We start from the raw sequence: 21,450 nt of genomic DNA on the forward strand, positions 1-21,450 counted from the left end.
AAGTTTTTTATCTGGATTTTAAATGTCTGCACAACCATCCCTTCGGTGCATGCGTTTTATTCTTTCATGTATTTAATTCGTGGCTTCAAAAACTAAAAAAGCATAACTTTTAATCCGCTTGTCGGAATTAAGATTCATTTTCACCGCTGGAATCCACGCGACGTGCTCTTCAAAACTAGATACCGCATGGGGATGTTTCGACGAACTAGTCTTCCTGCCAACTAAACATCAATGTGTGTGCAACTAGATTAGATTGCCGCGCCAACTGAGTATATGCGTGTGTGCCAAAAAAAGTCCTGCCAACTAAACATCAATGTGGTGTGCAACTAGACTACATTGCCGCGCCAACTGAGCATATGTGTGTGCAACTAGTGTCCTGCCAACTAAACATCAATGTGTGCGCAACTAGACTAAATTACAAGCCAACCGAGCATATGTGTGTGCAACTAGTCTTCCTGCCAACTAAACATCAATGTGTGTGCAACTAGACTACATTACAAGCCAACTAAACATCAATGTGTGTGCAACTAAACTACATTACAAGAGGAGGTTACACATCGAGTTTCGTCGAGGCAATAGACTAGTTGCACATCAAAGTTGTCGTGGTTGCTAGGTTGCAACCTCATACGAAGGTGCAGCTTCAAACATTAGTTTTGAAAAAAAGTTGTACGATGTAGTAATAAAGTTGCACAATACAGTAATAGAGTTGCACAATATAGCATCAAAGTTGGCATCAAAAAAATTTCGTCAAAACATACCCATGCGGGATCTAGTTTCAAAGATCTCGTCGCGAGGATTCTAATAATGAAAACGGATCTAAATTCCGAAGCACGGTTTAAAAGATATGGCTATTTAAAAATTTGAAAACCCGAATAAATGGACATGCGCATCCATGGAATAATGCGGTGTCTTGCCCATATGACCATCCTAGTAGTACATGCCACGTCACGAATAAAGACAAAATTTAGACCACAAAACTACATGCATGCGTGCGTAAGACCGGCCGCTCGTTTTCTCTAATTAGTGTGTATGCACCTTTTAGAATTTAGGAAGACACGTACAGAACATGCTTACGAGCATCAGACCACAACCGAAATAAAATATTCGTGAATAATTTCTTTTAACAAGGTATAATAAAGATGCCTACATACACACACATATCACCGTTATGAACGCACCCACAAGCCAAGACATTGGATGCATGTGTAGTCGACAACATGGTGTCTCCACTGGAGGACGTCACTTGTCGCACACTTACTATACGGACGAACACACATGCATGTGTAGTTGCACTGCAAGCAAACGTAGCTACGCCAGGGCGGCCGGGACGAAGGGCGTGGCGATGAGCATCAGCGGCGTGCGGCGGCGCACGCCGAGGCCACGAGCCTCCTCCATGTCGACCTCGGAAACGCCTTCCGGCAGCGACCAGTCAAAGTGGTAGAGCAGACCGACGAGGGCAAGTTCCATGACGGCGAGCGCGTAGTTGATGCCGGGGCACATCCTGCGGCCGGCGCCGAACGGGACGAACTCGAAATTGTTGCCGGTGAAGTCCACGGCGCCGTCCTCAAACCGCTCGGGCTGGAACTCCTCGGCGTCCTTCCAGTACGCCGGGTCCCGTCCGATGGCCCACACGTTGATGACGACGCGCGACTTGGCAGGGACCGTGTACCCTTGCAGCTCGCAGCTGCCAATGCTCTCCCGGGGCACCAGCAGGGGCCCCGGCGGGTGCAGCCGGAGCGCCTCCTTGATCACCAGCTTCAAGTACCGGAGGTTGCTCTCCTGCAGGTCGGCCTCCGTCACCACGGACTTACCCTTGAACGCCTCCCGGATTTGGCCCTGCAACTTCTTCATCACCAGCGGGTTCCGCATCAGCTCCGACATCCCCCACTCCATCGACGACCCTGCCGTCCCCGTGCCTGCCGCGAACATGTCCAGGATGACGGCCTTGATCCTGCTGTTGTCGAGCTCGAACCCAAGGCCGCCTCCCTCCTGCAGGCCGATGAGCACGTCAATGAGGTTCTCGTCCACCTTCTCGGTGCCGCCGACCTTCATCTTGTCAGCGCGGGCGGCGTTCCTCTCGTTGATCATCTCCTCCAGGAATGCGTCCACCGTCCTGTGGACGCCCTGGAGCCTGCGCTTCATGCCGGTGAGTGCGGCGAGCACTGCCGTCCACTCTGGGAAGAGGTCGGGGATGTCGAAGCCGCTCGCCAGGCGCACCCCGGACGTGACGGCGGCCAGGAACTCTGGCGACTTCTTCGGCGTCCTCCCGAATGCCGCCCGCGCAATGATGCTGTTGGTCAGGCCGTGGAACATGACGCTCAGGTTCACGGGTTTCGACGGCCCTGCCTGCCGGATCTCATCCACCCGCATCCTCATCTGAAGGAATAAATGACCCATCGAATTAAACATATTGTTCAAGGCCGTCAATCCATAACATATTGTTTAAATTGTGGGCTTTTAAAAAAAAAAATCACCGGCGGATGCAAATCTTATTGTTCTGGAGGCGTTCATATGGATTGGACTCCTGACGAACATTCGCTAGATAACATTCCTGATAGTTCAGTTGTAAATCTTGTTGTGACCGAAAGCATTTCGCAACACAGATATAATTAAACAGTTTTACTAAAGCACATCTAGATAAGTCAATTTTCTAGAAAGTTAGATTTATAACATTTGGAAAGACCGACATAAAAGTCATACTTGTGGTACTTATAAGTTTCTTTTACGCTAACCGAGCCTCGAATTTTACTTCGACTAAGTTGATTTGTCCTCCAGCTTTCTAACAGCCAGCCTTTTGTTTTTCTTTTTCCTCCAGCTTTCTTTGTCCTCAAACCATTCCACATCCCGTTCTTCTCTTTGGCGTGCCTCGCTGCCGTCCGCTGCACCGTCCCCGCCTCCGACGAGGGCGATGTCTAATCCGGCCCGGAATATACTATAAGCCCTTCTCCCCCTACCAAGGTTAATTTTTTGATGATTTCAAGGGTGGGCGAACATGTTGCTCAAAACAATTTGGTTGGTTTAAATTTATGTGTAAAAAGAACTTGGATCGTTGAATATTCACATCTATTTCAGTACCACAGCAATAGGTCAGTTTTCTTCTTAATTCAGCATCTAAAGTTCGAATCAGTTGCTAGCTGATTAACGAATTAACCATCATGACCGAAATGGTGTTTCGTCCATTCTGTGCTACATTTTTTTTCTTGCTAGCTGTTCAAATTTAAAGTTGTTCAAGGTCAAACAAAAATTTCGTTGATTTGTCTGAAACAATTTTCAAAATTTCGACCTATCATTTCGAAACTCCAAACCTTGCCCCTACCCACACATGTCCACCCTCGGAGTCACCTCCACCTGAGATGCCACATCGTCTCTGGCTTCGACTCGTTCCCGGCATGACCACACAGAGCCCCGCCTCGCCTCACCTCTTCTTCCTTCTCCCACGAAATCAACTTACTCAAATTGCAAATTTAGACAACTTGCATATAGCCGTTGTGCACGTGACTCTATTGTCTTGTGTTGCTTAGAGCTTACTCTGGCGTGTTTAATTTTGTTGCCACGTTTAATTAACTAGTAATTAGTAAGTTCAATATTCAAGAGCACCCCTTGCAGAAAGTATCATACTATAGTATATTACTACTACATCATATATAGAAAGTATTATACTACAAATTTTCAATCTCTATATATTAGGGGGTCCGGGAACCTCAATCGCATGAAGGATATTTTTATGACCGAAAACCCCAAACACACGCATGGAAAACCCGTTTTAACCCCCAAATATCCATTTCTGAGCCCAGACTCATCTGCACCTGTGCTGGAAAAAATCAAAACAAACACTAGAAAAATTCAAAAAATTCTAAATTGTTTTGCATGGTAGATAATTTGGTACGTGAGGTCCGCTCCAATTTTTAGATCATTTGGACATCCAAGAAGCTCTCGGCAAAAAATAAATAAATCTGGGGTCTGTAAAAAAGTTTATTGTTCATGTACTGCTCTAACCCTATTTGTCTTTTTTGCTAAGAGCTACTCATATGTTCAAATAATCTCAAAAAATTAGTGGACCTCACGCAATAAATTATCTATCATGCAAAAAAATCAGAATTTTCTATGAATCATTTTCTGACCGGGTGCCGATGAGTCTGGGCACCGAATCGCTACACTCTTTTAACCCCTCCTTGTATGTGAGTTTTTGCTAAGAAGCCGAAGATAAACTATGTGACTTGTAGTAGTAGCCTCCGCAAGTGGGGGCGGAAGCATTGAAGGACTTCTTTGTTGGTGGTGCTCCTTTGGGTACTGAGGTGTGATTTTTCAGGTTGAAAACCCAAGGTCTGGTTTTTATTGGTTGTGCCTGGCAGTGACCTCATTGAAGGCATTGGTTTGTGAGCGCGGTCTTTCTTCAGGATCAAAACCTACGATTTTTGATCGGGCAACGACAACGCTTGTGCATTGTTTTCTTTTTGGATGCGTTGCTTTTTAAAAACTTTCTTTCTAGACGGGTTGTTGTCTTTTGTGGTGGTTAGAGTGTTACTACTGCGGGTGATTGATTGCCGTGGCAGGGTCATTTTTCTCCTTTTTCTATTTTTATTTTTTTTAGCTGTGTGCCTCCTGAATATTTTATGCATCTTGTTGGTGCAGAGGCTGAGTGTAATTAGTATCTAATTGACATCAATATATTTTATTTTTAAAGCAAAATTGTATCAGCATGCATGGGCGCACGTAATAAGAGCTACATACATACCTCGTCCTCCCTAATGTGGCGGAAGGAGAGCACGCGCTTGGGGCCTAGGATCTCGGCGGCGCAGAGCTGGCGGAGTTTGCGCCAGTAGTCGCCGGAGGGAGAGAAGAGGATGTCGGACGACTGGTAGGTGACGATCTCGGCGGCGAGGATCTTTGGCCGCGTGGCGAAGTTAGCGTCGTGGGTCCTGAGCACCAGCCGCGCCGTCTCCCTAGACGAGACCACCAGCAGTGGCGTCTGCCCAAGCTGCAGCATCATGAGTGGGCCATGCGCGCGGGCCAGATCCCTCAGCGCATGGTGCGGCAGCACGTTCATGAGGTGGTGCATGCTGCCGATCACCGGTAGCTTCCACGGCCCTGGCGGCGCCCTCTCCCTCACCGGGTTCAGGGCCACCCTCAGCACCTGCAGCAGCGCAACCGCCACCGCCGCCAGCACCAGCGATTGGACATACAGCTCGTCCATGGTTGTGTTACCTAGAAGTGCCGGTATAATTGTTGTGGCCAAGAGACCTTGGGTTTTCAAGCTGGTTGCTCTGCTGCTCGTAGTCCTACTCGTAGGGGTAATATATAGGGCAAGAGGGCGATGGAGGATACGTTGGAAGCAATCGGTTTCGGATGGTGATACGGGGCCATGAGTTCTTTGTGAGCTGTTATGTTAAGCCAAGGGGAAGATGTGCAAGCACGTTCTACGTTTTGTGTGTCATTGTGTTGGGGGCATTTCTCTTTCATGTTTGCTATTATTATTATTTTTGCGAATCACGTTTGCTATTAATACTGATGACCGATTTTCTTTTCTTTAGACGAGGAAACAGATTAACCCGAGCAGATGGAGGGCCCTCGATTAGACAGGCACTCGAGACGCGCACCAACCAGTCGTCGGGTGGCTGGGAGTACAATGGTATTCCCAATCCCAACTCACCAAGGTTTAAGTTCTAGATTTGACACTGGTGTTTGCATTTTTTTTCTGAAATTATTATTTCAGGCTTTCCGGCAAGGTGCGTTTAGTGGGAGGAGACGTTCACGTCGACTACGAAGACGTCGGTGATGACTTCGTCGGTTTTATAATGATGTACCGGTTCAATATCGCAAATATGCTCAGAGCATCTACAACCAGCCGGATGTCTCAAATCGGTCTCAAACACCCGGGCAAGGGGACCTAAAATTTTTTGGAGTTGTAGTCACATTGTTTGTAAACATGGACATTTTTTCCAGAATTTTTTGGGACACTTAAAATTGATTTATTTAAAGTTGGAGCATGGGGAGCACCCCAAGGATGGGAATACTCGATATTTCCCTGGCAAGGGGAAGATGTGCACGCATGTTCTAACTTTTTGTTTGAACATCAGTAAAGGCGCAAGCGCTCATACATACGTACATACACTCACTTCTATGAACGCACACTCTACCTTTATGAGCACCTCCGAGAGACTGAGTCGGCATGTCATCTTGAAATTTACGAAGTCATCGTAGGCGTCTCGTGGTCGACGGGAACATCTTCTCCCACTGAAAGCTCATCGCCAGAAATCCTGAAATAAATCCAGGAATAATGCGAGCACCAGGACTTGAACCCCCTGGTGGACTGGGGATACCACTGTCCCTTTAACCATCCAGCCACAGGTTGATTCGCCATTCTACCTCTTGTGTGTCATTGTGTCGGGCGCATTTCTCTTTCATGTTTGTTGTTACCATTTTTTTTTGCAAATCACGCTTGCTATTAATACTGACGACCGATTTTCTTTTCTTTAGTTTAGTCCTTTTTTTGCCACTGCTGGCCATCACGTCCTCGATGAAGACGAGGAAATAGATTAACCCGAGCAGATGGAGGGCCCTAGATTAGACAGGTGCTCGAGATGCGAACCAACCAATGGTCAGATGGTTGGGAGTACAGCCACCAACACTACTAGGAAAAGGCCTACTAATGGCGCACCTAATTTGGCCATTAATGGTGCATTAGTGGTGCGCCATTAGTACCACGCCATTAGTATATTTTACTAATGGCGCACCACTGATGCGCCATTAGTATTTGGTATATAATGGCGCACCTCGGATGCGCCATTAGTATATACAGCAGTACGCCATTAGTATGCCTCCCAGGGGGCCATGTATACCCAGGTGCTTTGGCATACTAATGGCGCACAACAACAAGATGCGCCATTAGTAAGTTCGGCATACTAATGGCGCACTGTTTAGTGATGCGTCATTAGTATCCTTTGGCATACTAATGGCGCACTATGATGTGATGCGCCATTAGTATGAATATTAGGGTTTTTTTATTTTTTTTATTTTCTGTTTTTTGCACAGGTTACAAAATGTATAATTGGACAAAATATAGACAGCACACATCAACAACAGATTCATCGAATAAAATAGAAGATTAGTCTCTGAATACAATTCATCATTTTAGTCTCCGAATACAATTCATCATATTAGTCTCCGAATTGAAAAGACCAAACAAAGATAGAACATTATATTACAAGTCTCGAGACCGCAAGTTTGTCTTGACATTACAAGTCGATATCGATCATCTAAACTACCATCACATAGAAGAGAGCTGCAGTCATCACAATGAGCATCATCACGATGAAACTCGTCTTCATCCGGTTCCTCCAACGCTCCCTCCCCTCTCCCGCTAGATAGCGGGCGTATCTAGATTCGGCCTCGGCCCTAGTGTTGTACCCTTTGTAACTGTTACCGCTGAATCGGTGAACCTGTCTCCGACACTCCTCCCAGTCGTTGTAGACTCCGGGAACCTTACCCTTGTACACGACATACCACGGCATCTCTATGCAATAGTCAAACGAAACGTTAGTACCAATTCACAGACAATACATAAGCAATATATAAGTATGCAACAGAACGATCGGAAGAGAAAAGCAAAACATTAATAGCATCGATTACATCTAAGTTGAACGACTCTCGAAACCAAAGAGACATACTACAAGTTCATTAAAGTTTAATTACAACATGAGCCAATCGATGTTTCAGAACTAGACACAACATCACTGTTTTCGACTCGACTCAAGGGGCCGGAGCGTGGATGAAGCCGCCGTCTATCGTGGGAGTCATGAAACAACGGGCGTTGTCAGCCTGCATTTGTAGGATTGTGTCGATGTCACTGTTGGACGGTTGATTTCTAAGGTTGAACTGCCCCGAGGTACGAAGGACATCTTGATGGATGATTTCCGCAAACTCCGACTGGATGCGAAAGAATTCTTGTCTGATGTTCGCGTCCTGGATTGCCGACACGCTCGCAGCCCAATCTTTGAGTCAACTCGGTAGCAGAAGTTGATGATGGTCCCGTACGATCGCCCGCATGTGATGGATGGCGTAGTAGGCACCCTTCTGACCGCCAGTTGGCTGCTTGACGCAGCAGAACGTCGTATTGTGGGAGAACACGTGCTTGCCGTACTTACGAATAGGCCTGGTGAAGGTGCCTCCAGATTTGACGTAGCCGGGGAGAACATCATCAAGAACCTTCTTGACATTTGTGTAGTCTACGTTCGACTGACGGTCCGGGTCGAAATATGTGGCCATGGAATATTTGGGGCTTAGGAGGATGAGCGTGCAACGTGTGTCACTGCAGAAAACACGGAATGTTAAAAGAAAAACGATCGAAATCTAAGAATTCATATGTTACGGGGCGGTTGAGGGGAGGACTTACTCGGGAAAGTAAGGCATGAGGAAATTATCCTTATCTTGGTTTGCCAGAATGACGCCTTCGAGGTAAGAACTCGCGACTTGCCGGTCCCCATCACTGCCCAAGATCTTGGCACGCATGTAGAAGGGGTCGACTATCACGATGTCCGGGGTCTTGTCGCGAATGATCCGCATCTCCATACTCAGCGAAAATAGCCGAACGAAGGTGTAGTGCAGCGGATGGAGGTTCAACATAGCGTGGATGTCATCAAACCGCAGGACGATCGTACCCCCGATGGAGTTATCCACAAAGCCCTTCCCCTCTGGCACCTTGGCCGCGAAAACCGGGTATGCCACATCCTTCTCTCCGAGACGCCGCTTCTCCAAAGAAAGAACACTGTCATGCAGACTCCGCATAGCACCGGTTGCAGCATCGAGCATATTTCTCGGTAGCATCGGCCTACCCGCCACATGCACCCTCCTCGAGATATCCTCAGGTGAAGGTGGCCCGTCCTGAGCACGGATCGTACTCGGTGCCGGTTGGCCCGCACCCTTGTTAGTCTTTCTTTTGCGTGCCTTCTTCTTCTCCTGTAATGGGACCGAGTTCTGCTCACAGACCGCCTTCTTGAGTGTGTTGGGGCTGATAATATTTCGCACCTCGCCTATCTGAGGCTCGGTGAAGTCGGCAGCTGGAGGCGTCTCCTGAGAGCTGAACGGCAGACGACGCCTGTTGCAACTTGGCTTCTCCGCGGTACCAGCTAGATCGCGCACGTCTTTTGTTGGGTTGGGTTCTTGAGAAGGAGGCCCCACGAAGTCGCCACCGTACCCATGATCGGCAAAGTACTGATCGACGTTGGCAAATGTATCGTCGTCATCGTCGTTCTGATCCTGTGCCATATGCATGTTTGGATCCAGTGGCATAGGGATGTCCGGCACCGTTGCGGCGGTCTTGCCATGGGGCCGACTTGGCGCCGGCACGACTGGCGGTGTTGTCTTTGGGGTGGTGTCCCCCGCCCCCAAACGAATCTGGCTCTTCGGCCAAAGCAGGGGCCAGCTCAGGCAGGCACTGAGGGTCATCACGTCATCATCGTCGGCCCCGACGGGTCGAATCGGAGGTAACAACTCGTCGTAGCCTGGCAGCACCCGAACCAGTTGAACCCTAAACAAGTTGGGTGGCATCTGGGTACCGTGGAACAAGGGGTTGCCCGGTTGAACGATTTTGCCCTTGGCGACATCGACCAACTCGTTGTTCACGAAGTGCAGGAGAGTGCACGGAACGTCGGCGGCGCCCTGCGAAAACATGTAGGGCGTCAGGGATGCCCAGTCAAAGGCAAGGAGATGAAGTCCTCGGCCGAGAGAGGCTTAATTAGTTACCGTGATGATGGCGTCGAGCTCGGCTAATGTCGAGGCACCGCCAACGGCGGGCGTGCAGTTGACGGAGGGGCCGCTTGCTGCAGAGGTGCCGGCCGGCGTACACCCGGGTGCATTAAGCTCCCGTGCCGGCGTCGGAGACACCAATGGCCCCGCCATCGCGTTCTGCGAGTTGCTGGCCGTGAAGCTAGGAATCGGGGGCGGCCCCTGTTGGCCACCCGCAATCCACGCACTAATCCCCTGGATCAAGGTAGGCACAATGGCGGTGATCGTCCTTCCGAGTTGTTGTTCCACTTGCTCTTGGACCATCTTCGGAATCCGTGCCACCTGTGCCCTGAGTTCTTGAACCTCGCGCGCCTAGCTTTCCGAGCTGGTCTTTTTCTCCTTTCGCCCACCAGTGTTATAGTATGACGACCATTTTGTCGACAAGCCTTTGCCGGCCACACGACCAGCTGACGTCGGCTTACTGAGCTTATCCTTGTTCTTCATTACATTCAACGCCCTATTTAGAGTGGTGTCCCAAGGGTTGCTCTTAGTCGACCCCGCGCTACTGCTTTCAGTCGCCTGTGGAAGGAATGTGAACCATTTAGAAATTTGGCTTCATTAATTAGAATGCAACCATATGAAGCTAATTACGCGGGGGTGTATTCCTTACCAGAACAAGCTCAAGCTCCCTGGTCTTCGGATCCGTGGTAAGCTCCTTTGTTTTCGGGTCCTTCTTGTACCGGGCCCTGACAAAGTTCCTGGTCTGCTTGTCAACGTATTTATCGAAGAGGGCGGTAGGCCTTGCTCGGCACGGTCCGCCTCCTCCTTGTCCCATATAGGCTCCGCCACTCTGTAACCGCCGGGACCGAGTGTGTGTTCCCCTAAGTTCAGCTCCCGCATTTCTTTCCCCCACTTACTTGATTCGGAGCTTGCGGTGCTCGAGCAATTGATCTTGAAGTTGTTGTAGTCATCTTCGGTGATCGAAGGATTTTTCTCCTTGATCTTCTCATAACTCTCACCTTTCTCGATCATTCTCTTCACATTGCTTTTCCAAGTAGACAGGGCCGTGCTCATCTTCGTGAGGGCAGCACTGTTCACTTTATTCCCTTTGAGGCTTGTGTTTTCAAATTCAGCGGGGAACTTGTATCGTTCGTGCAGCTTCGTGAAGAGGAGGTTGCGCAAATTCCCTCGGTCAGGATGCCTGAGGTTCTCGGTGTTGATCGAGACGGTGCTCCGGAGAATGCACCCGAGCTGAAGCGAGTACCCCTTGACTATTCGTTCGGGCGCCGTTGGATTCCTATCGGAGTCCACTTCAGTAACTTCCTCCTTGAGGGTGCGGAGCACGGTCGGGCGTCGGTCCTTCCGTTGCCTCTTCGGTTGGCTGCCATCTGTGCGTGCGCCGCCATCATCAGTGATGGCATCCTCGGCGGCACATCAGTGGTGGCATCAGTGGGGTCATCCTCGGCGGTACCATCAGTGGTCTCAGGATCGGTGGGGAAGGCGGCGGCCTCATACAAGTGAGGTTGTTCCTCCATCTCCTGGGACAGCTCCCAGAATGCCTTGACGCCCGAACCCCCGGCCTCATCGTTGTTGGCCATGTTTCTCTCTAAATAGGAACAAAGTTTGGTCAAAAAGTTGGTTATTGTCAAGGAACAAGATCTCTAAGTTGACCAAATAACCTAATTCTCGAGGAATGTCGCCAAAAAGTTGGTTATTGTCAAGGAACAATTGAGAGATGTTTGTGATATTGTCTAGGTGTTTTGGGATAGAACCTGTTAGTGTGTTGTTGCTAAGGTCCAAGTCCACGTTCTCAGGGTAACGTAGTTCTTGAGGGGTGTGTCTAGAAAGTTGGTTGCTGCAAAGATACAAGGTTGTGAGTTTGGTCAAATTGCCTATGATGTTTGTGAAGGAAATATGCCCTAGAGGCAATAATAAAGTTATTATTTATTTCCTTATAATCATGATAAATGTTTATTATTCATGCTAGAATTGTATTAACCGGAAACATAATACATGTGTGAATACATAGACAAACAAAGTGTCACTAGTATGCCTCTACTTGACTAGCTCGTTAATCAAAGATGGTTATGTTTCCTAACCATGAACAATGAGTTGTTATTTGATTAACGAGGTCACATCATTAGTTGAATGATCTGATTGACATGACCCATTCCATTAGCTTAGCACCCGATCGTTTAGTATGTTGCTATTGCTTTCTTCATGACTTATACATGTTCCTATAACTATGAGATTATGCAACTCCCGTTTACCGGAGGAACACTTTGGGTACTACCAAACGTCACAACGTAACTGGGTGATTATAAAGGAGTACTACAGGTGTCTCCAATGGTACATGTTGGGTTGGCGTATTTCGAGATTAGGTTTTGTCACTCCGATTGTCGGAGAGGTATCTCTGGGCCCTCTCGGTAATGCACATCACATAAGCCTTGCAAGCATTACAACTAATATGTTAGTTGTGAGATGATGTATTACGGAACGAGTAAAGAGACTTGCCAGTAACGAGATTGAACTAGGTATTGGATACCGACGATCGAATCTCGGGCAAGTAACATACCGATGACAAAGGGAACAACGTATGTTGTTATGCGATCTGACCGATAAAGATCTTCGTAGAATATGTAGGAGCCAATATGGGCATCCAGGTCCTGCTATTGGTTATTGACCAGAGACGTGTCTCGGTCATGTCTACATTGTTCTCGAACCCGTAGGGTCCGCACGCTTAAGGTTACGATGACAGTTATATTATGAGTTTATGCATTTTGATGTACCGAAGGTTGTTCGGAGTCCCGGATGTGATCACGGACATGGTGAGGAGTCTCGAAATGGTCGAGACGTAAAGATTGATATATTGGAAGCCTATGTTTGGATATCGGAAGTGTTCCGGGTGAAATCGGGATTTTACCGGAGTACCGGGAGGTTACCGGAACCCCCCGGGAGCCATAATTCCTTAATGGGCTTTAGTGGAAAGGAGAAAGGGGCAGCCCAAGGTGGCTGCGCACCTCCCCCCTCCCCTAGTCCTATTAGGACTAGGAGAAGGTGGCCGGCCCCCCTCTCCCTCTTTCCCCTCCGAGGAATCCTAGTTGGACTAGGATTGGGGGGGGGGGGGAATCCTACTCCCAGAGGGAGTAGGACTCTCCTGCGCCCTCCTCCTTGGCCGGCCAGCCCTCCCCCTTGGATCCTTTATATACGGGGGCAGGGGGCACCTCTAGACACACAAGTTGATCCACGTGATCTATTCCCTAGCCGTGTGCGGTGCCCCCTGCCACCATATTCCTCGATAATACTGTAGCGGAGTTTAGGCGAAGCCCTGCTGCTGTAGTTCATCAAGATCGTCACCACGCCGTCGTGCTGACGAAACTCTTCCCCGACACTTTGCTGGATCGGAGTCCGGGGATCGTCATCGAGCTGAACGTGTGCTCGAACTCAGAGGTGCCGTAGTTTCGGTGCTTGATCGGTTGGATCGTGAAGACGTACGACTACTTCCTCTACGTCGTGTCAGCGCTTCCGCAGTCGGTCTGCGTTGGGTACATAGACAACACTCTCCCGTCTTGTTGATATGCATCACATGATCTTGCGTGTGCGTAGGAATTTTTTTGAAATTACTACGTTCCCCAACAGTTTGTGATATTGCCTTGGATCTTGAAGGCACTGTTGCATGATGCCTTCCTAACCCCCTTCTTCTTGTCTCCTCTCACTATCTCTCTCACACACATGGCAAGCAAGGGTGTCTGAGTGTGTGAAAAAATTACTAAACTAATCCAACCACTAAAGCAAATTAATTTTTATTTCGGTTGAGAATCGGGCACCTTCTAGGTCAAGAAAATTGGGCATGACCTTTGCTAATTTTCTTGACCTAGGAGTGCCCCATTTCTCAACCGAAACGGAAATTAATCAACGTTTCAGGAGAAAGGGGTTATTTTAGAAGATCACAAGTAGCAGCAGCATCACTTGACAAAATCACAACTAGCAGCAGCAACTCGCAGATAGCAGCAGCAGCATCACTTGACAAGTTTCAGACCACATAAATAGCACAAGTGACATGAAAATTCACTTGTAGTGTACTGATAGCACAAGTGACATGAAAATTCCTTTTACTGTCAAAAAACTACTAATAGCACAAGTGACATGAAAATTCAGGAGTAGGAGATCACAAAGGCCATGTCATGCTTGGCAATATTTGTTTACTGAAACTAAATGAACATTTTACTGTCAATAAAAATGTTTTACATATCCTGCAGACAAGTGCAACCACCGGTAGAGGAGTTTCAACTGTTTCTTTGAACATTTTACTGTCATCACTTACTGAACCTTGTACATATGCACAGGTTTTAGCTAATTTGAACATTTCACAAGGAATGCCATCACTTACTGAACCTTTTACATATCCTGCAGACAAGTGCAACCACCGGTAGAGGAGTTTCAGCTGAGATGGCTCACGTATGGAACAAGTGAAGCACTACTCCCTGATCACGGCGTTGTTGTGCTAAATTAAGACACATGTGCTCTGCCATTTCTCAGTACCAATGGTTGATCATAATGCTTTCTTTTGCTTTAAAACTGCGTGTGGAGGACCAATGGCGCCCTCTTGCTACACATTGTCCCCAGATGTATCATGGATTCAGGGGCTACAACCTAACCCTGTTAAAATGTTTTATTGCTGAAGTTATTATCTGGTCTTAGTAGTACATCTTATAGTAAACAGGAGATGGCACCATCATCGTGATTTTGAGTGAAATGCACTTGCAACCTAACTGGAGATGGTACCATCCTTGTGATTTGAGTGAAATGCACTTGCAACCAAAAGGCCGAAAGGCAGGCCGGTTTGCTCTTCTATGAAAATGGCACACCTTTTCATGGCATATTGTACGAAAGACATAACTATGGGGGTTTTACATATCTGTTTCTTTGAACATTTTACTGTCAATAAAAATGATGTACTGCTGCTTTCAGTTAATTCAAATTAGCTAAAACCTTTTACTGTCAAATAGTGCTAATGTTTACTCTATGAAATAAACTACTCCTCCTCTCTTCTCTTCTTCAGTTAATTAGGAATAGTTTTAGAGGTAACTAACTGAAACTATTTATCATGTTGACAACAGTAGCATGTGGACCTATCATGGGGATTCCACTAAAAATGCCACTTGCAAATACAGAAACAGAACTGAATTGTTTTCTTTATTTTTATACCAACTATGGGAAGCACATAATACCAATGCTTACAGAAAAGAAATCTGTGTGCTCAACAAAACTTAGGCATTGATCCTATAACTCATCGCGCCAGAGAGAGAGAGGGGGGGGTCTGACCTGCTGCTGTGCGTCCGAGGCACGGTGCGTGGGAGGTTTGCCGGTGATGGATGTCGCCTGCCTGCCGGTGACGGATGCCGCCTGCCTAGATGCAAATGGGGGTTGAGTGAGTCACAACAGGCCAGGGGAAGGTACATGAATGGATAGAGAGAGAGAGAGGCTTACTGACCTGCTGCTGTCCGGCGGCGGCTGGTCCAGATCCAGGAGCCTCTGTGGCCGTGGTGAGAGGGCGAGGCGGAGGTGAAGAGCGGGATGGGGCGCGGGGAGGATGCCGGGGAGTGGGGCGCGGGGAGGATGTCGGGGCGGCGGGGCGGGGTCGAGGCGGCGTCGGGGCGGCGTCGGGGCGGCGTCGGGGCGGCGGGGCAGCGTCGAGGCGGCGTCGGGGTGGCGGGGCAGCGTCGAGGCGGCGGGGCAGCAGTGTCGGGAGAGGAGAGGGGAAAGGGATCGAGGGCGAGGGCGAGGGAGAGAGAGGGGCCGGGGGGGGAATATGGATGGGGCCGGGCACAGTACTAATGGCGCACCACCCCTCGGTGCGCCATAAGTACATCCATACTAATGGCGCACCTCACCGTGGTGCGCCATTAGTATTTTTTTTCTTATAGCAATGGCACAATACTAATGGCTCACCACCCCTCGGTGCGCCATAAGTACATCCATACTAATGGCGCACCTCACCGTGGTGCGCCATTAGTATTTTTTATAAGACAATAATAAATTTTTAAACTAGTTTAAATCATAACAGTAATATTTTTTATAAGACAGTAACAGTAATATTTTTTTATAAGGCAGTAATAATTTTTTTAAAAATATAATCAAATAGTAATGCCGGTGGAGCGGGGGAGGGTGCGCGGGGTGCGGGGGGTCGGCGGCGGCGGTTGAGTAGGGGAGGGGTGCGGGGGGTCGGCGGCGGCGGTTGAGTAGGGGAGGGGTGCGGGGGGTCGGTGGCGGCGGTTGAGTAGGGGAGGGGTGCGGGGGTCGGCGGCGGCGGTTGAGTAGGGGAGGGGTGCGGGGGGTCGGCGGCGGCGGTTGAGTAGGGGAGGGGTGCGGGGGGTCGGCGGCGGCGGTTGAGTAGGGGAGGGGTGCGGGGGGTCGGCGGCGGCGGTTGAGTAGGGGAATCGAGGGTGCGGGGGGTCGGCGGCGGCGGCCGGTGGACCGGGGGGTGCTCGGCGGCGAGGGGGGCCGGATCTGGCGAGGTGGGATAGCGATCGAGATGGAGGGGGATCGAGATCGAGTGTCCATGAAATTTAAAAATATTCATGATAGTTCAAAAAGTGCCCATGAAATATAATCGAGAAATGAAGGCTACGATTTAAATACAATCGATCTTAGCTAGCTATCTGTTCACAATCTTCTTGCCCTTCTTTTTCGCAAATGGAGTTCTTCTGTGGAACGGACGTCCTTTAGGTAGGGTGGTCCTGCTTCTTCTTGTGGTGTATGCTGCTACTTCATCATCATCGTCATGTTCGATCCTCGGGTCGCCGTACTTGTCGAAGTCTTGCTCATTGGCTACTCCATCCATTCCGATGATCTTCCTTTTGCCTCTCCTCACGACAACACGACTGGGCTTTGACGGGTCGGTAATGAAGAAGCATTGGTCCACTTGGGAAGCCAGTACCCATGGCTCATTTTTCGCGGTGACGTTTGCGCCCGCGGTCTTGGATTTGGTTTCGGGTATAACCATGGTGGTGAAATACCGGTCTTCTTTTAGGACGCTCTTGGCCCATCTGACACGGAACATCGGGACCTTCTCTCCAGCGTAGCTCAGCTCCCAGATCTCCTCGATCCTTCCGTAGTATCTGTCCTTGTCGTTACCGGTGTAGGATTCCATCGTTACCCCGGAGTTCTGATAACCATCGCTCTTCATGTCCTTGGCCTCGGTGTAGAATGTGTAGCGTTGATATCGTACGCCTCATAGGTCATCAGGTTGTGCTCGGCGCCCTGTGACAAGGCGAATATGAGTTGTTCTTCCGCGGAAGAATCCTCATGTAAAGGGTACGACAGAAGCTTCTGCTTGAATCAACGCGTGAAACATGAGTTGTGCTCTTTGAGTATATCTCCGTCCGTCCTCTGTTGGCCTCGGTCATTGTACGTCTTCTTAATAAAGGTTTTGTGCTCTACCACCCAAGGATCGACCACGTCTATGTGTTGTAGCGCGACTAGGTTTGCTCTTTCAAAGTCGGCGAGTCGACCCTCGAAGTCGACATGCATTTCGCGACGACCCTCACGGTGACCCCATCCAGTGAGCCTGCCGAGGTGCCTGTTGACGGGCAGACCAACGGGGTTCTCGATGCCTAGATAATTCGTGCAGTAGGAGATGCACTCTTCGGTCAGAAAGCCCCTGGCTATGCTTCCGTCTGGACGTGACATGTTGTGAACGTATCCTTTGATGACACCATTCATCCTTTCGAACGGCATCATGCTGTGCAGGAACGTCGGCCCGAGTTGGATGATATCGTCCACGATATGGACCAGCAGATGCACCATAACGTCGAAGAATGCGGGCGGGAAGTACATCTCAAACTCGCATAGTATCACCACGATCTCTTCCTGTAGCCTTCTGAGTTGCCTCACGCCAACAGACTTCCGAGAGATGACGTCGAAAAAGTTGCATAGGCCAAATAGGATTTCACGGACGTGCGCGTCCATGATCCCACGGATTGCAACTGGAAGTATCTGCGTCATCAGCACGTGACAGTCGTGAGACTTCATCCCGCTGAACTTCTGCTTCGCTGGGTCTAGGTATCTGCTTATCTTCCCCGCGTAACCGTAAGGAAGTTTTACTCCAACGAGGCAGGTGAAAAACTGCTCGATCTCCTCCTGACTTAGAGTGAAGCACGCGGGAGGGTAGTCATTTCCGGTCTTCTTGGCCTTCTTGCCTTTGCGACGACTTTCCGTGTCCTGCTTCGCCTCATCATCATCATCATCATCATCATCATCATATATAGCGTGAAGCTCCTGCCTGATGCCCATTGATTTCAAGTCTGCCCTTGCTTTCGGCCCATCTTTGGTCCTCTCTGGCATGTTGAGCAGGGTACCAAGCGGACTCTCGCACACGTTCTTCGTGATATGCATGACATCAAGGCTGTGAGGCACACGGTGGATCTTCTAGTACGGCAAGTCCCAGAAAACAGACCTCGTTTTCCATACCTTCAGCAGCGGCTCTGGCGCCTTTCGCTTCTTTCCCGGCTCTGGCGCCTTTTGCTTCTTTCCCGACAGTGGGCAGTCTTTCCAATTTTTCAACAGCTCGTCTATTTCCTCGCCGCTCCTCGTACGCGGGCGTCCTCGGGGTTCGGTTTCACCATCGAACAGATCCTTGCGTTTTCTCCATGGGTCATCGTCGCGAAGCCACCTTCGATGTCCCATGAACACGGTTTTCGAAGACCCGGGATCTCTATCTAGCTGGCGATACGTTGTGTCATCCATGCACCTGACGCATCCAGAAAATCCGTGGACCACCTGCCCCGCGACATATCCATAACCGAGATAGTCGTGCACCGTCGTGAGCAGCGCGGCTCTCATAGGGAAATATTTTTCTCTGCGGCATCCCACGTATTGGCTGGCGTTTTCCACAGCGTGTCAAGCTCCTCTTTCAGCAGCCCCAGATACAGATTGATGTCGTTCCCTGGTTGTTTCGGTCCTTCAATTAGCATACTCATGTGAATGTACTTCCTCTTCATGCACAACCAGGGGGGAAGGTTGTACATCCACACAAACACAGGCCAGGTGCTATGTGTGCTTCTCTGGCTGCCAAACGGATTGACTCCTCGGTGCTCACGCCCAGCACGATGTTCCTTGGATCGTTCCCAAATTCTGGGTATTCGAAGTTCAACGCTTGCCACTGGCTCGCATCCTTAGGGTGACTCAGCATCTTGTCTTTTTTATCTATCTCCGGATCATTTGCGTCATCTTCTCGCTTCTTCTCCTTCCTATCCGCGTGCCAACGCAGGAGCTTTGCTACCTTAGGGTCCGCGAAATACCGCTGCAGACGAGGAGTGATCGGAAAGTACCACACCACTTTTCGAGGAGCTTTCTTCCTCTTCTTGTATCGAGTGACGCCGCACACCGGACATATGGTAGACTCCGCGTGCTCGTCCCGATAAATGATGCAATTGTTCATGCACACATGGTATTTCACATGCGGTAAATCCAGAGGACACACGATTTTCTTCGCCTCCTCCAAACTGGTCGGGCACTTGTTCCCCTCGAGAAGACGTTCGTGCCAGAATGACATGTTCTCGTCGAAGCATGCGTCGGTCATTTTGTGTTTTACCTTCATCTCCAGAGCCATGAGCGTTACTTTCAGGCGGGTATCCTCGGGCCTGCATCCTTCATATAATGGAGTAACCGCGTCTAACTCAAGTTGATCCATCTTGGCTTTCTCTCGGGCGGCAGCTCTTGCGTTATCCGTCTGCTTGAGAAGCAGCTCTTGAATATGAGGGTCCTGCACCCAGCCCATCGATGGTCCAGCGTCGTCTGCTCCGCCGGCATCATCATCTTCATGATCATGCCCGTCGTCTGCTCCGGCATCTTCCTCATCATCATGTCCTGCATCTTCTACATGATGACTGTGTACAGCATCACCGTCGTGATCATCTCCTGGGGATTCTTCGTCTTCTCGCCCGCCCGAGCCGCGGTGGTTGTCTTGCTGCCCTTCCTCATTTCTTGCCCGCCCCCCATGGACGACTTCGTAGTCATCTTCATCACCTTGCCACCGATAGCCATCCATGAAACCACGCAAGAGCAGGTGGTCCCGCACCTGCCCGGATTCCGGGTCCGCAATAAGGCTCTTCAGCTTGCATCTTCGACACGGACATCTTATCTCCGTCTCGTTCTTTTGAAGCATCTCGGCCTTCGCGGACCTCAAAAACCTATTCACGATGCCTTCGGTCATCATGCGGACCATGGTCGCCTGCGGGGTAGAGCAAAACGATATTTTAGAACCAAGAAAAAATTTGGCATGACTTTCCCTAAAAATAGGACCAAAAAGAATGCTTAATGCCAAAATTCTCGCCAAAACGGAAATGAATCAACATTCCGGCAAAATATTGGCAACTATCGCATTTCAAATACCGGTACACCTCCAAACACAAACACATATGCAACACCACAAACATATGCAACACCACGAACATACATAGATCTAGCTAGGGCATAAAAAGTGCATGTGCACATTGTTGTAGGGAGAACAACATAAATATAGCTTCCCCCCTTACTTACCTATCAAAACAAGGTAATTTAACCACTTAAATTGAATGCATCTATGGTGGAAATGAGGTGAAAAAGAGGAGGCACCCGAGACAAGGAGGAGGTGGAGAGAATGAAGTGGGGAGAAAGTGAGTGTGGGTAGGAGAGGCTCTCCAAAATATCTTGTTGCTGCCCACTTACTAATGGCGCACCAAAGCCAAATGCGCCATTAGTAATCCAGGTTACTAATGGCGCACCTTCTGGTGGTGCGCCATTAGTAGTTTTGTAAAAAAAAAATTGCTAATGGCGCACTGTCCCACACTGCGCCATTACTAGTTTGAACTAGTAATGGCGCACGGTTGAACAGTGCGCCATTAGTAGTTTTGCAAAAAAGGGAATAAAAAATATAATTAAAAAAACAACATTAGTGGCGCACTTTCCAACAGGTGCGCCATTACTAGTTACAACTAGTAATGGCGCACTGTGTCCGGATGCGCCATTAGTATGTTTGGACAGGCGCAGTAGTTCAAAAAAAAATATTTGATACTAATGGCGCACCTTGGGCTAGGTGCGCCATTAGTAGTTTAAACTCTAATGGCGTATCAGAAGGTGGTGCGCCATTAGTATATACTAATGGCGCACCGCTTGTCTGGTGCGCCATTACTGTCAATCCCATCTATAGCCCTTTTTCTAGTAGTGCAAGGTTCAAGTTCTAAATTTGACACTGGTTTTTGCGTTTTTCTAAAATTATTATTTCAGGCCAACATATTTGTGATAATGCTGAACAAAAGAAGGGGATGAAAGGTCCCCTTTGCGATGACTCTTCTGGGAACTACCAATAACATCATTGACTTTGATGGCCACACTACCGCCAAAGACGAAACTATCTACACATCAACACCATTTTGACTTGAACCCCCTTCATGCAGAGAGTTTGGAGAAGCCAATTTTTAAGATGACTCCGCTCAACTTTTTCCGGTGAAGCTCATGTACGGTTTAATGCAGCACAACAACTCTATCGAGTATGTTACGGCCTTGCTTGAACGTTATTTGAGTGGGGCAAACCACATGGTCAGCCACCTCATTCAACTGGTTGCAACCTTTGTAAAGATTTTAAAGTTAGCACTTAGGAGGCAGATCGGTTGATATTGGTGACTACAACTTGCGTCCTTAGTCTTGGGTAGAAGAATAGTTTTCCTAAAGTTTAAACGGGCAATG

At 48.8% G+C, this 21,450-nt stretch overlaps 1 protein-coding gene across 1 annotated transcript; it reads right to left on the bottom strand.

The window, feature by feature from the left end:
* Nucleotides 1-1,114: 1,114 nt before the first annotated feature.
* LOC125523410 (premnaspirodiene oxygenase-like) lies at nt 1,115-5,234 on the bottom strand. The gene is made up of 2 exons (XM_048688444.2): nt 4,736-5,234; nt 1,115-2,376 (listed from the first exon to the last, which is right to left on the bottom strand). Exons 1-2 carry the CDS (start codon nt 5,192-5,194, stop codon nt 1,309-1,311), a joined length of 1,527 nt encoding a protein of 508 aa, XP_048544401.1. The 5' UTR covers nt 5,195-5,234; the 3' UTR covers nt 1,115-1,308.
* Nucleotides 5,235-21,450: the final 16,216 nt, after the last annotated feature.

This window comes from Triticum urartu, chromosome 7A (assembly GCF_056163025.1).
Source record: "Triticum urartu cultivar PI428250 chromosome 7A, HENAU_Tu73, whole genome shotgun sequence".
In the NCBI taxonomy this organism is placed as follows: domain Eukaryota; kingdom Viridiplantae; phylum Streptophyta; class Magnoliopsida; order Poales; family Poaceae; genus Triticum; species Triticum urartu.

What these genes read in the sequence shown, in the direction of transcription:
- LOC125523410 (XM_048688444.2), bottom strand. Translation starts at nt 5,194, where the DNA reads ATGGACGAGCTGTATGTCCAATCGCTGGTGCTGGCGGCGGTGGCGGTT. An exon ending in GCCACATTAGGGAGGACGAG is followed by an intron (nt 2,377 to 4,735) that starts GTATGTATGTAG and finishes TTATTCCTTCAG; the next exon opens with ATGAGGATGCGGGTGGATGA.